The sequence below is a fragment of the Pocillopora damicornis genome, chromosome 8 (genome assembly GCF_964200805.1).
Source record: "Pocillopora damicornis chromosome 8, jaPocDami1.2, whole genome shotgun sequence".
In the NCBI taxonomy this organism is placed as follows: domain Eukaryota; kingdom Metazoa; phylum Cnidaria; class Anthozoa; order Scleractinia; family Pocilloporidae; genus Pocillopora; species Pocillopora damicornis.
In genome coordinates this window covers 22801638-22816641 of record NC_142677.1, presented here as the reverse complement: position 1 = coordinate 22816641, position 15004 = coordinate 22801638, and the positions used below count along the sequence as shown (strand labels likewise).

Sequence of the window (15004 nt, the reverse complement as noted above, 5' to 3'; positions counted from 1 at the left end):
CACATAATATTTTTCATAACCGTCAGGCCTGGATACTTAGTCAATGCGCCATGCTGGTTATTCAGTATTAATCGTGAGGAAGTTCCATTATATAATGTTTGATGGAGATGGTCTGAAACATCCTGTTAATTAAAGTACCTGAAAATTAAAGAATGTGGAGAGCTAACCGTCACCTCCTTCCCCCGCAATGGAATAAGTTATCACGGCAGTGCAAATGGTAAGACAGATAGTTTTAACTATCGTATCTGTTAAAACATGCGTGCTGACTGCGCAATTTTTGATAAACATAAACTTCCCTCTTGCGTCACTTTTCTTATGGCTACACATTTACCTCTACAAATCTTTGAATTATTGTCCACGGAGTCATTCAAGCCTTAGCTGACCTCTCAATCGGCTTTTTGCTCATGCTGTTTTAACTGTGAATCAGCTGAACGTTAAGGAAAAATTTACTAAATTGGGCACAGATTTTTGTGCCCCTGCGCGCAAATTTACATCAATTTGTTATGTGATTATATGCCTATTCTCCCTATCGTTCTCCATACATTTCCTAAGGAGCTGACAAAGAGAATTTGGTTGACATTCTACAGCTTTAAATGGCGATCACATTCTTTATTCTCGTGACCAAAATACGTGATTCAGGCTAGATATTGTAGGGAGAAATTACATGCTAGTCACTCAAGGGGGGGGGGGGGTCAAAGGTTCAAATGTTTTCTAATTTTGTTGCAATAACAGGTCTGCTTTGAAGCGTGGTCTTTGTGCACTGAAAGAAGAGAGCAAGGAATGCAACTCTTTAGAGGCTGCAAGTAAGTTCTAGACCTGCTTGGAACACATGGTGATTTATAGTCCTGATGCAATATTATTGACTGAATTATTTCTTTGGACAGGTCAGCTGAAACCAGGTGACAGAATACATGGATATACAGTCAACAAGGTATTTTATGATTAAATAACATGGTCAAGTTCAGATGATACACACAATGGCCAGAGTTTTCACAAAACTTTTCAAAAGTACAGTGATCAATTAACTAGATAAAGTGCATTTTCAAACCTCATTACAAACCTATTGAATTTGTAGTAATAGTAATTGCCATCACCACATCATTACTAATACATACAATTTTGCATGGTAGTAGCATGTATATTTGGGTGATTTTCTGCCATGTTGAAAAGGTGATTAAAATTAAGATCAAACCAAACCAAAATGACATAGTCACAGGGAGTAAGAAAGTGTCGCTAATGTATTGTGAAATGATATTTCATGAAATTGAATTAAAGAAAGGCTTCTTAACACCTTTGTTGTTACTCAATAAATAGGCCCTAGTTTTTGGAAGGGAGGATAACACTGTCCACTGGAAAAATTGCTGTTTACTAGATAGTGCAGCACACCTTGCCCAAGACATGAATAGCCATTTATCCGTTAGCTGGCATTATCTGCCCTCTGAATAGCTGGGCTAAGTTAAATTATAAATTTTCTTATCTTTATTTTCTCAGGTTGTGCCAGTACCTGAACTGTTCCTAGTGTCTGTCCAACTGACACACAATAACACAGGAGCCCAGCATTTACATATTGCAAGAGATGATGCCAATAATGTTTTTGGGTACAAATGACAATGACTTACTAACTAAACAGTATTTTTGAAGTGTCAGTTTTTTTTTTTTTTTTATGAGTTGGGTTGCCGTTGCTAACTTCCATGTGGGTTTGGTAACTTTGCTTAGCTTTTCAGTTGATTAGCTCTTACCAACGTGTTCCCTTGTTGTCCTCCTTGCCCACCAATAAATAAATATTAGTCCAGTTCTGTGTAATGTGGTGTGATGCAGTCTAGCCAAGCCAAGCCAAGCATAGCTTAACATTTTACACCACAGTATTAAACAAGATAATGTAGAGACTTATTGCATGTGCCAAAAAGGATTAAATTGAAATAAAGGTGCCTTCTGGGGACACATCTGAGAATAATATTCCTCTTCATTGCAGTGTTGCATTCAGGACTACTCCAATGGACAGCACAGGGGTTTCCCATATTCTGGAGCACACAGCTCTGTGTGGCTCACAGAGCTACCCAGTCAGGGATCCATTCTTCAAGATGCTTAACAGATCCCTCTCTACCTTCATGAATGCCTTCACAGGTAACAGAGTGTTGTAGAGAAAATTCTAAGAGATCCCCTCAGGATCTTAATAAATTACAATCTCAATGGCTGTTGCTCTTATACCATGAGACCTTCTGATACTTTATAACAAGGTAGGCAACTTACTAGGTTGGTATGTGGCATATGGCCCACACACAGCTAGGCTTGGACTATGGTGTGGAGCTGATGAGAGATGATTTGAGCCAAGTTATCATTTCAAATAAGATGTTATCACTGGGTTTTCTTGCTCAGGAGAAAAATGATAATTGTCAATTAACTCTAATGATTGGGTACTTTTTTAACATTCTGTAATTATATGTTAAAGCTCTCATGTTAAAATGAATCAACTGATGAATAACATGAAAACCTCTAGCCAGAGATATGGAAGGATTTACAGGCATTTCTCTTCCCATAACCTTTGGAAAGCAATCAATTTATGATTATAAACTAAAGTTAGTACTATTATTTGGGAGTGCACTGCATATTCCTTCTGGACACCTAAGTTTCCAAAAGCCAGACATGTGCAAAATGCGTCACAAAGTTAATCTCCTGATTGATATGTTTGGGAAATTTTGCTTCATCATTATCAACTTTAATTTTGTATGATAATACTCAACCTCTTAACTGCAATAATCATGCAAGGAGAAGTGGAAATAAATTATGTAATACTGTAAGTGTCCTGTTAAATCTTTTCTCTCCTTTTCAGCCAGTGACTTCACCATGTATCCTTTCTCAACTCAAAACCCAAAAGACTTTGAGAATTTGCTCTCTGTTTACCTGGATGCAGCCTTCTTTCCACAACTAAGAGAGCAAGATTTCAGGTCAGTTTGACAGAAATTAAAGAAATAATGATACTTTAAATTTGTAATTCCATATCTATGATTTTAAGGCAGTGGTTAATTGTGGTGCACACAACACTCAACCTTATCCCAGTTCCATAGCATGAAACAATGAGAAGTAGCTACTCTCCCTTTGGGAGAATTCTTGTCCTTTGCAGGTTAATAACAGCATTTCAATGGGTTTCTGCACAGGTAATCATTTATATACCTGAGTGACAAGAGACACTGTGGGGTTGAAGTGTCCTTGATATAGGTGACCTTGGCTTGGGCTTAATCCTGGAGGTTTTGTTCTGGAGTCCAAATCATTTGGCCATTACATCTCTCATCTACTTTGCCAAGGAACATTGTCCTCACCCAGAGTGTTAAATAAATATACTTGAACACATTTAAAGGTGCACTACTTTGAGTTGATGGTGCATGTACATGTAACTTTTGTGCAAAGAAGACTTCTCTTTTGAGCAGCGGAGATTTTTAAGCTTAACTATCTCACATACACTAATGATCCCCTTAATTTCTGCAGCATTTTAGTTTGTGATACAGTGTTTCAAGTGGGAAAAAATTATGTTGCTTTACCAGGCAAGAAGGTTGGCGGTTGGAGCATGAAGATTTGGCCAATCCAGATTCACCATTGATCTTCAAAGGAGTGGTCTTCAATGAAATGAAGGGTGCCATGGTAAGAGGGGCATACTTGTTTTCCGTGAGTGAGTGAGGTGTACATGTGTCCAGTGAGTGAGTGAGTGAGTGAGTGAGTGAGTGAGTGAGATGTACATGTGACCAGTGAGTGAGTGAGTGAGGTGTACATGTATCCAGTGAGTGAGTGAGGTGTACATGTGTCCAGTGAGTGAGTGAGGTGTACGTGTGTTCAGTGAGTGGGTGAGTGAGGTGTACATGTGTCTAGTGAGTGAGTGATTTGAAAAGGACAGAATGGTTAGCTTATCTGAATAAGTGAAACAAGGGCAAGATTGATGGAATGATTGACTGGTGGACTGGCTTACTCATCAGCTAATTGACTGGCTGATTAACAGACTGACTTACTGATCAACTGTCAGACTGAGGAACTGATTGATTGATTTATGGACTGACTGACTGGCTGTCTAACTGACTGATTGAATGTTTGACTGACTGAGATGAATGAGATTGCAAACCCTTAATTGAGCAAATAATTAAAAGAAACAAGTGAAGTCTGAATGAATGAATGAATGAATGAATAGATAAATAATTAGTAACTGTGTGTCTAAATTAGTAAACTATTCTAACTGGAGAGCTGCTGTGCAACTGTTTTCTGGAAAGGAATTAAATACTGAATAAAAAATTGATTTCTTATTTCTTTAGTCAACACCAGAGTCGTTATTTGTTCATCATGCCCAAAGCAACTTATTACCCAGTCACACATATAGCAACAATAGTGGAGGAGATCCACTGTGTATTCCTGACCTCACAGTAAGTATAATTTACAGTTTACTGTTATTCCCATCCTGTATCACTGTTCTTGACTCTTTTTAAGGCTCACCGACGAAAATGTCATAATCATAATGTCAACTCTGTGCTCTTACGAGATTAGTCATTTTCAGCTGGATGGAATGTTATAATTAGTTAGTCAATTAATGTGAGGGTGTAGCTGGCTATCTCTGGTGCACTTACCATGGTGCAAGTATGACATTCTGTGATCTCTCTTTTTGACTTTTTTTAGTGGCAACAGTTAAAAGATTTTCATGCCTCACACTATCATCCCAGTAACTCCAGGTAAAATGTATTTTTTAATATCCAAATGGACTGCAGTATATCTTCCTTCCTTAGTTTTTTCTTATTCAATTTGGTAGTCTTCTCAGTTGCTGGTTGTTTTGCATGTCATCATCTTTAAAACTTATTATTTGATGTAATGAATTTTTTTGACTTTGTTGAAATAGTTACCATTTTAACTTCCATGAGTGACCAAGGTGAAATCTCTCCTTACAACATCAATACAATAACAAGCAGACAAGTGTTAAGAATAAAGGGAAAAATATTGACAAGGGAATTATTGGTTGATCTAATATCAAATTCTCCCAACTAACATTTTAAGAATTGCATGTGAGACAGTAAGGAGAATTACCAATGAGATCTTGGAAGTGAAAAGGTTAAAAAATGTAGGTGAACACTATCACCTGATGTCTGTGGTAATTTTCCTTTTTGTTTCCATTAAGGATAGCGTAAATAATTGATGAAAAGCCAATCATTATAACAATTATGAATTTCCAGGTTCTATACTTATGGAGACCTTCCCCTAGAGAAAAATCTAGAAAACATAGAGAATAAAGTTTTACGCCATTTTGACAAGATCTCTGTAACAACAGACATTCCACATGAACCACGCTGGTTAAAACCTGTAAGTATCAATAATGAAAAATTTAATTTATTACAAGAGGAGATTGGCTATAAATTGATTTCGTAGTGTGATTGCTACGTAAGGGGGGTGCTTCTAGTTTTCTGCAATGGGAATGGATTGTTGCATATATCATTCTATCAATTTTTTTGGCTCCTTCTTATAGACGATTGTTCAGGCCTTCTTTTAAACCATTCCATTTTCCAATTTTCCTTTCTTTCTGTTGTTTTTATCCTTTTTTCCATCATTAGTAAATAATTCCTCCAGTATTTGTAAATGTTTATAGTTGCAGAATAGAGCAGCTAAGTTTAGTGCTGCTGGTTCATAACCAAAATGAATGTATTTTTTTTCCTATTTTGTTGTTAACAGTTACTTTGTCACTAATATTTGATTATGATATTTTTGTGTCTTTTAGCGAGAAAAACATGTAACCTGCCCTGTTGATCCAATGGCTGCAAATCCTGACAAACAAACTACAGTGGGACTACATTATTTAACAGGAAGGTTTGTTAAGTCCTGGTCTTGATCAAGGAGTGTTTGTTGATCTAAGAAAATACTTGGAGTTTACAAGAGAAGTCATCTGAAAGAGACCTGAACACCTGAAAACAAGTCATTAAAATGCATTGTTGTTTCACTTAAACAGACTCGACCTATTTTCTAGATATGTTATATCTATGAGAGGTACATGTTGCTTACTTTATTATAAGCAAATCATTGTGCCTCTCTGTAGAGAGAGCCACTTGATAGAGCGCACACTAGTAATCAAGACTGAAAATTCTTGGCTTATTACACAGAATTCTTCAGCTAAATTTTGAAGACCTGAGGTACTATCTATTTAGATTTTTAGAATTTTTTTCTTACACTATACACTTTTCACCTGCTAACACATTCTGTAATAAAAACCATGAAATATTTGACTTGATATTAATTCCATCCTCCTGAATACCCATAATGATATTGTCCTATCCACAGAACCACAGATGCATTTGATAATTTCTCCATGGTCATTTTATCTTCTCTTTTAATGAGTGGTCCAAACTCACCATTCTACAATTCCCTTATCGCACCAAACATTGGCTCAGATTACTCACCAGGAGCAGGGTAAGTTGAATTAACAGCCCCTAGGGGGGACCACTTAAAACTTTAGTTGAACATGTTGATTAGAGTGGTGCGGTAGTGGGGTTCAAAATACAGAAGGTGAACCAGGAAACATTTAAACACAAGTCTTTACATTAGGAAGTAAACTGGATTGAGCGTATGTGGAGCTTAATAAAAGGAGAATTTATTATCATTGCTCTTTTGTTGATAAATTTTTAAACTTAAAAGTTTTCTATGAGCATGTTGCAAGTGCTGAGAAGTCAGTAATGTTTAAGTTGTAATAATATGTTATCCTGCAACAAATTCTTGTAACTACTTATCAAGGAAATCTGTAGCTACTAGAAATGAGAATTGAGGTTAAGATCTTGGAATTTAAAATGCTAACAAGTTCACTCTTATTTGTAGCCAATATATTTTAAAAAATATATCAGTCTATGATGTTTTTAGCTGTAATTAGAAGAATGACTTTCTTTTTGCTGTTCACTGTAAATGTTCAATGCCTTACATTATTTTAGTTATTGTTTTGTGATGCAAAATAAATATGATTCTGTTTAAAAAAAAGAGAGAGATTTCTAAAGTTTCTAATGTCACATGGTGGATTTCTCAAAGGTTTGATAATGGAACAAGAGATGCTTCGTTTTCAATTGGTCTTCAAGGCATCAAGAAAGATGACTACGCAATGGTTGTTGAACAAATTCACAAGACATTTGATCAAGTTATTGAGTAAGTAAATCATAAATAGTATATAGCTTTAAAAAGCACGAGATTGACTGAAATTAAACCCTCAGTCCTAAAACTAATAAGCCAAGAGACTTGCCAAGAGATTTGAACTTTTTCTTGACCATTTTGTTTTGGGACCACTTGCTAATGTCAACAAGTCCTATTTAAGCTGTACAAAATTTTCATCATGACTGAGGGCCAAAAATTTTCCCATCAGACCCAACCAAACTCAGTCAAAAGTACATGATATGTGCTCCAACATACCTATGCATTGTTTGCAGGGAAGGTTTTCCATCTGAGAGGGTGGAAGCAGCTCTTCACAGGGTGGAGCTAGCGACAAAACATCAGAGCAGTAACTTTGGACTGGGACTCATTATGGTAAATATTGTGATAGCCCTGTTACTCCAACCTGCAATGGACCAAGAAAAAGGTTTTTTTCTCACATTTTGCTTTCCCTTGATTCCTTTTTTTCTTGTTTTCTTTTTTGCAACTTTTGAGTTGTAAGTTATTTTCATTATTTAATTTTTGTGGTTCATGCCACTGTTGCTCCATTTCTGTAAGTAATGTACTATTAGTTAAGGAAGCTTATACTTTATAAGCCCCATGGTTCCATGGGGGCTTCCTTGCCATTACTCTCCAAACTATAAAGTATGGTACTGTGGTTTTCTGGTAGCAAATATATACATATAAAAAATTATTTTCTTGTAAAATATCAGCACATTTTCAAAACAGAAAGATGTAGAGAAGAAAAAGAAATAGTAACAAGGAGATCTAAGGTTGATTTTACACCAAATTCTCAGTGCTAGAATCATTGGAAGGGCAATTATGACTGTGAGGAGAATTGCTATTTTGATACTGGGAGTAAAACGGCTGAATGTTTGATACTTTGTATCTTTTTCATGATATTATGAACTGAGTCAGGATAGTGTGTGTTCATGTTTTGGTAGCTGGTAACTATTGTTGTTATTGCAAAGGAACTTTGAACCTGTTCTCTCTTATTATTGCGCTTCTGATACTAGTTCTAGTTCTTTTTGGCTCAACTAAATCGAAATTGAAAGAACTGGAATGAGTTGTACTTTGAGAATCGTTAGGCTGGATTTGGATGTACTTCCTTTTTCAAACCGTACGCTATTTATTCTGCGACATGTAATCAGATGTCTCTTTTTATCTTTGTTGTTTGTTTGTTTGTTGTTGTTGTTGTTGTTGTTTTGTTGTATGTGTACCGAAATGCCTCGGGTAACTTGTTAATTTGTTAATTAAGACTTCGTAATGCTATGTTTCGTTCAGGGAATAATGTCAGCATGGAATCACGGTGCCGATCCATCAGAATATTTGCTGATTAATGACCATGTACAGCTGTTTAAGGTATGAATGGCGCTGTGTGCGAAACAAATTTACCATCTTTCTTCTTCCAAAGTCCCTATCTTGCGATTTTTTTGTTTTTTCCTTTAATTGATCTTTTCAGTTCCCCTACAATTTCAACAACATTTGATAGTTTAATTTGCTTTCAGGAAAAACTAGCAAACGGACCATTTCTACAAGAAAAAGTGAAGGAGTGTTTTAAGGATAACCCACATTGCCTGACACTTGTTATGAATCCTGATGTAAGTACCGCTTTGGTAGCGCTTTATCAACCGACCTTATCGTTGATAAAACCTGCAAGAATACTCACTCACTCACTCACTCAGAGAGAATTTCAACAAACGATTTTGCGGTAATGTTGCCGTCTTAATGCTTCGGGAAATGTGTTTTTCAGCTCATTCATTGGAAACTAATGTTTTTGTGAGTAGGTAACATATATGCTCTCATAGATGTTCACAAAATTAAAACTGGAGAAAAAATTTAATCAGCATTTTTTTTCCCTGATATTTTCATTTCTTTGTACGGTTGAAGTGTTTTTCAGTGATAAAAGTTTCATCAATAGACGCAGATTAACAGCCAGAGATCTTTAGAACTTTTTCAAATTTCAAATTTTGCTTTCTTTCTAACTTTTTAACAGCCAGAGTATGAGGCAGAACTGAACAAGAAAGAAAAAGAAAAGTTACAAAGTAAAGTTAGTTGTTTATCTGAAGACGATAAAAGGAACATTTACCAAAAAGGTATGCGTATCTTTTCAAGTCATTATACGGGGGGGGGGCTCAACGGAGTTAGCCGATAGTCGTAAAACGGCCAAAAAAATTAGCCGTTAGGCGTAAAATGGCCAAAATTTGAACCGTTAGCCGTAAAAGCCATCACCCCATAGCGACTTTTGTGAGGTTTGACATCTTGTTCCTCCAGCTACTGAAGAGGTTCTCAACCCACAGTTGAATAACGGGTGTAGACAACAAAGATAAACAACGGCCTGCCATAACCAAAAGTTTAATTCAAAGTCAGTTCAGTGGCCTCCACATCTCACCCCCTCATAATTCATTTTCCGAGTCGAGTGTAGTGGCTCACATCCTCTTTGTTTGCTCATTGTCAGGTATTGAACTGGCTGAACAACAGAATACTGTTGAAGATGTGTCCTGTCTACCGAAGATGGCGATTTCTGGCAAGTGGTTCTTTTCCTTTGTTACTTCTGTTTAGTGCCAAGAAAATTACCTTACTTATTCATCTATAAGTTGACAATCATTTTTTCCAATCGTTTTTTTATTTACAGATATTGATTCTGAAGTTAAGCCAGTTAAGTTAGAACATTATATATCCGGTAAGTTTAGAACAATATGACTCTAGGTTGTGTTAAGGTATTTTTGTAAGTAAAGAACCACTTACACCATACATAATACAGGTAGAATCTGGAACTGAAATTATTGTGATGTGTGTTCTGCTTCCAGCTGGGGTCCCTGTGCAGTATTGTGAACAACCCACCAATGGGATCACATATTTTCGCGCAATTTCCAGCATTACCGATATACCAGAGGATTTACGGCAATACCTGCCTCTCTTCTGCTTCATTTTAACCAAGTGAGTACTTCAATGATGTCACACCGTCAACTAACATTTTCGTCTTTCTTGTATAAACGCGATGTGTAGGCGAAGTTCGTGAAGTGACGACTATGTGTGTGTGGATTTTTTTTCTAACTAGAAACTTCTCTTGGTTGTAGAATGGGTGCTGGTAACCTCAGCTACCGTGAACTGTCCCAGCTGATAGAGATGAGAACAGGAGGCATGGGCCTATCAACACACGTGTCCTCTCACCATAGTGATATGAAAGCGTTTGAACAGGGTCTTTCCTTTTCCTCTCACTGTCTTGACAAGAACCTCCCTCACATGTTTTACTTGTGGGGAGAAATATTTTCCAGGTTTGTGCTTCAAATTTAAAGTCCTGCCTCAATGTTATGATGAGAAGTAGACACTTTGGTTACTTTTGTCCAAAATTTATTGCAGACCTACATTAAACGACCTTGAACGTCTGCGCACACTCATTAATATGCTCGCCTCAGACTTGGCGATGTCTGTTGCCCACTCGGGACACTTGTATGCGATGGCACTCGCCTCTAGTTCCCTGTCTCCCGCGGCACACCTCAGTGAGCAGTTTTCAGGACTTTCTCAGGTATGCATCTTACAATGAACTTCTTGTCCATACGCACTGGTACGAACTAACACCTGTTTGATGATTTGGAAATAAAGATAACTCTACTGCGAAAAAAATGGAACAGTGAGATTGTTGGCATCATTTAGGACAACATATGTCTGTTTCGATTCGCTTCAGGTCCTGTTTATGAAGGATATCGCTGAAATGGAGGACCTGACACCAATTATAGAGAAATTCAGCTCCATAGCAATTGAGGTGTTGGAAGGTACACAATTCAGGTAAGAAATATTTGACAAAACGCCTTTACATGTACTCGTGGGGAGACAAGGTAGCCTAAATCAATGTGTGGTGTTCTTGGGCAAAACATTTTCACAGTGCCTCTACAGCCAAGAGTATAAACAGCGTATGAATAAAGGGGTAAGTTTCTAAAGAAACTGTGGTGCTGCGTCGGTGGGAGAGTATAGCAGGTAATTTAGTGTTAACAACTGGGTTGAAAACGTAAATTAGCCACCGTAAAGGGTAAAAAAGCTGACGTTTCGAGCGTTAGCCCTTCGTCGGAGCGATTATCTAATCAACGTAGCCTGATGAAATGCTGGGGGGTAACCTTGCGATGGACTGACATCATCATCATGGGGGCGGGGGGAAGTAATGCTCCCAGTCGCTTCATGCTTTGGAAACCGTAATGCGTTCTGGCTGGATGGTCCGCTCGAGTACAGACCTTTACGTTTTCGTCTCCTGAGTTTGTACTTCTGTTGCCGCGATAGATTGTAAAGGCGATTTTTAGAGTCCCTCGCGTAGTTGATGCTGACCGAGTTGTGTTTACCTTCAGATGCGCAGTTAACACAACAGCTCAAGAACGACAAGCAGTGGAAAATGCTTTGGAAGGTTTCTGTGATTCGCTGTCCAGTAGTTTACTCGAAGAGTCGTCTCATGTTCAGGTATGCTTCTAAAATAGACTGGAGTAAAGCAGATTTTAAGCTAGGAAGGAGCTGCAAGTCTTGAATTATTCGGCAAAAGTACATGTACTCACCCAAAAAACCAAGATGGTGACTGCGTGATCAAATGTAGATTTTAGGCCAAAAAAGATCATGGGAACTCTTCACTAAAGAAGAGTTCCCTGAGTCATCACTGCTTTAGCTTTCATTCAACCCATAAACTCCTTATATCCGAAGTGTAATTCTCTTTTCTAACCGCCGTAAATTTCCATGTAAATGAAATAAGAAAATTTGATGTTATCAGTATATCAGACATCAGTCAATGAGTTTTTTATTCGAATCACCTCTTTGCTGGACAGTGTATCGGAGAACATTAGCCTAACAACAGGGTTGTTTTTTATAGCACCCAGACTACACGCCATCTGCAGTGAAGACCCATTATGAGGTACCTCTCCCAGTTAATTACATAAGCAGGTGCCTACCCACAGTGCCCTACATACATGAGGACCATCCTAAGTAAGTCCGAGATTTATGTTCCTCGTTAATTCAAGTGTCAGAAGTGCTGGTTTAAAAAATATATTTCAAGCAACGTTTACGCGGAAAGACAACTGGCAAGAACTGGATTTTTTTCCACTCTTAGGGTATAAGTAGATCTTTAGAAAGTTTAGAGATCTAAAAAGGTGAATGAATTTGCGAAACAGTAACGATTTTGAGGAAAAAGTTTCCCTATTAATGGCCGTCGAATTTACACAGGCGACTGTATGAACCGGATAGCTTTTTGGAACACTTTCCGGGATTTCATTCATAGGTTTAGTTGGAAGTTCCCATGTCACACTATAGCAATAGTTTGTTTCATAGTGTCCAGCCCTCTTCCTTATTAACCCGGTCCAAACTGAACCTCTACGTTTACTTGTCTACGCGCTCTTTTTTCTTACCTTTTACCTTATCTTGCTTCACTTTCACTCTATCTAGATTAAGAATTCTGGCCAAACTCCTCTCGGCGAAGTTTCTTCACCGCGAAATAAGGTACAGTTTTAAACCGCCAACAAACTGATGTAAAAACAACCATCGCAGATATTTTGAACAGAAAGTTTTGTTCATTATATTTTTATGCAGTTTCTACCCCCGTCTGTTTCTACAATCCTGTCTGAAGTTCTTTCTTGTAGGAAATCTCAAAGTTTTGGATCTAAGGAGCAACAGCAATTTTCTTTTTTGTGAAGTGGAGATTATTTCGAAAGTCTGTTTCTGAGACAGAATTTCGTCTCCCTTAAGACGTCAAGCACACTCAGATTGGTTTGAATTGAAGGGCTGATTGCGTCCGTACAATTAGTTTCACCGACTTGTTTCGAAGAAGTACGCGTCGAAGTGGTTCATCGCACAGACCTTTCGAAGTGACTAGTAGCTTCTTGTGTCCCGATCATAAAACGTGGCTCAAATTTCTGCAGGTACAATCAAGCAAATTCGGTTTGATGTTTATTATTTTGTTTCCGTTTTTTCAGGGAGAAAGGTGGAGCGTATGGCAGTGGTGCTAAGATGGGAGGCGGTATCTTCTCATTCTACTCCTACAGGTAAACCTGCGCGTTTTTTGTGAGGTGTGCTTACGTTGCTTATTTAGACAGACCGCTTTACAAAGGATTGGGGCAGGTGATCTTCGTTGTAAATGATCTTTTTCTTAGTGAGAAGCGATAGCTTCTGGCGCAGACTCTGCAGCATTAGTTATAAATTTGCAAGGTCTGTTTTTCGTTATTTTGCCCTCCATAAATTTCATACAATCTCCATAAACTCTTCAGTCTTTATACCTCTACCTAATTGACGGCGCCTTTTTTTTTTGCAGAGATCCTAATTTCGAAGGTACGCTGTCAGCCTTTGAGGACTCCATTCAGTGGGCGCTTGAGGGAAAGTTTACAGACCAAGACATTGAGGAAGCAAAGCTTTCTGTTTTCGCCGAAGTAAGCATCAGATACGACTTTACTTCAAGAGCATTCGCAGAAACTTTCGTGACTTATTTATCTTCATGGTCTGTTCAAGCCGACCAATCAGAAAATCAGTTACAGTAAATGAAGTGTTTATCGAGTGGTATTCACTGGATAACTCCAGCTGATTCTAATACACTTATATCCTCTCAGGTCGACAAACCAGTATCACCAAGCAACCGAGGCATGCTGTACTTTACTCAAGGTGTGACAGATGAAATGCGCCAGGCAAACAGAGACCGGCTGTTTAACGTGACCAGGGATGACGTCATTCACGTGGCACGCACGTGAGTATCGCAAGTTTCAGATAGGTTATCCAACATGTTTTACGTGTTGTCCTGTTGATAATGGTATGTTCGTTTTAGGTACTTGGCCTCCTCAGACGTTCCCAATGCAGTAGCAGTGCTAGGGCCTGGAAACAACCTTACAGCCAATAATAGTTCGTGGATTGTAAGACGAGAAAACTTGAGCTGATTTCGACATCGCTGTAGGATTACTGTGACATATTCTAAATGGGCGTCCATGATTAAAGACCGCAACTGGAGATCACTGTTGGCAACTAGGATACACATTCACTCGGGTCTCTGTTGGGTATGGTGAATGAGCGTTCGAAACCTAAGGAGGTGGTGCCAGGAGAGGAATGGAATTATCGATAAAAAGCCCCCCTTCCACCCTCCTACTCATCAGCACACGTCGTGAACAAGATTTAACCTGAGAATGAATGAAGTTTCTCTCAGAAACGTCGACGAGACAGATTTGACTTGTTATCCGTCTTCAAGCAAATCTAGCTTGAAACAATGTCTAAATGCAGTTCGTAGACCAATTCCTGATTATCCGCCACACAAGAATTCTCCGTTTGGTGATAAACGTGATACCAGATCAAGCCACCATAACACGCCTGATTATTTGCTACTCTAACTTGAGAAACTGAATTTGTTTCTAACCGTTCTGTCTTCTTCAAGAAATAAAGTTGAAAAACGAGACAACTGATGAATTCTCTCTTTATTCACACGGCCATTGGAAGTAAAGCAATAAAGGAAACATTCTCCTTTTTAATCAAACCAAGGTAATTTTCATACAGAATGTCACAACTGCAGGAATTCATGCTTTTTGCGAAGATGGATGCATTTAAAAAAATCTGACTCGATTACGCGTTTTTGAAACCTTGTGTTATGAAACATTTAGTTATTTAGTAAATGGTTATTTAATTTTCTTTTATATTTAGAAAGTATTTAATGTATGAATTCGATTTCCGAAGTTATTTAGGTTTGAGCTGTCGTGATGAGTTTCCGAATTGTGACAGCCTCTTCTAACTCAGTTTGTTTACAGTCTTTGCTATTACTGCTGTCAAACGAGTGTCTGAAAAATTAATATGACGGTTTTTTTTTCGCTCGGAAAAAAAACTAGTCTACAAAGTATGAAATTTGAAAAATAGGCGT

At 37.9% G+C, this 15004-nt stretch overlaps 1 protein-coding gene across 1 annotated transcript; it reads left to right on the top strand.

Annotated features, from left to right (window-relative positions):
- Window positions 1-15: 15 nt before the first annotated feature.
- LOC113679759 (presequence protease, mitochondrial) lies at window positions 16-14543 on the top strand. The gene is made up of 30 exons (XM_089179919.1): window positions 16-217; window positions 733-803; window positions 885-931; window positions 1492-1598; window positions 1973-2124; window positions 2831-2945; window positions 3540-3636; window positions 4296-4403; window positions 4654-4706; window positions 5202-5328; window positions 5741-5829; window positions 6298-6426; window positions 7033-7146; window positions 7425-7521; window positions 8431-8508; window positions 8655-8747; window positions 9143-9242; window positions 9605-9673; window positions 9782-9829; window positions 9957-10086; window positions 10227-10424; window positions 10510-10675; window positions 10835-10935; window positions 11487-11595; window positions 11996-12108; window positions 12565-12618; window positions 13092-13160; window positions 13427-13541; window positions 13719-13852; window positions 13931-14543. The coding sequence occupies exons 1-30, from the start codon at window positions 153-155 to the stop codon at window positions 14037-14039; spliced, it is 3057 nt and encodes a 1018-aa protein (XP_089036045.1). The 5' UTR covers window positions 16-152; the 3' UTR covers window positions 14040-14543.
- Window positions 14544-15004: the final 461 nt, after the last annotated feature.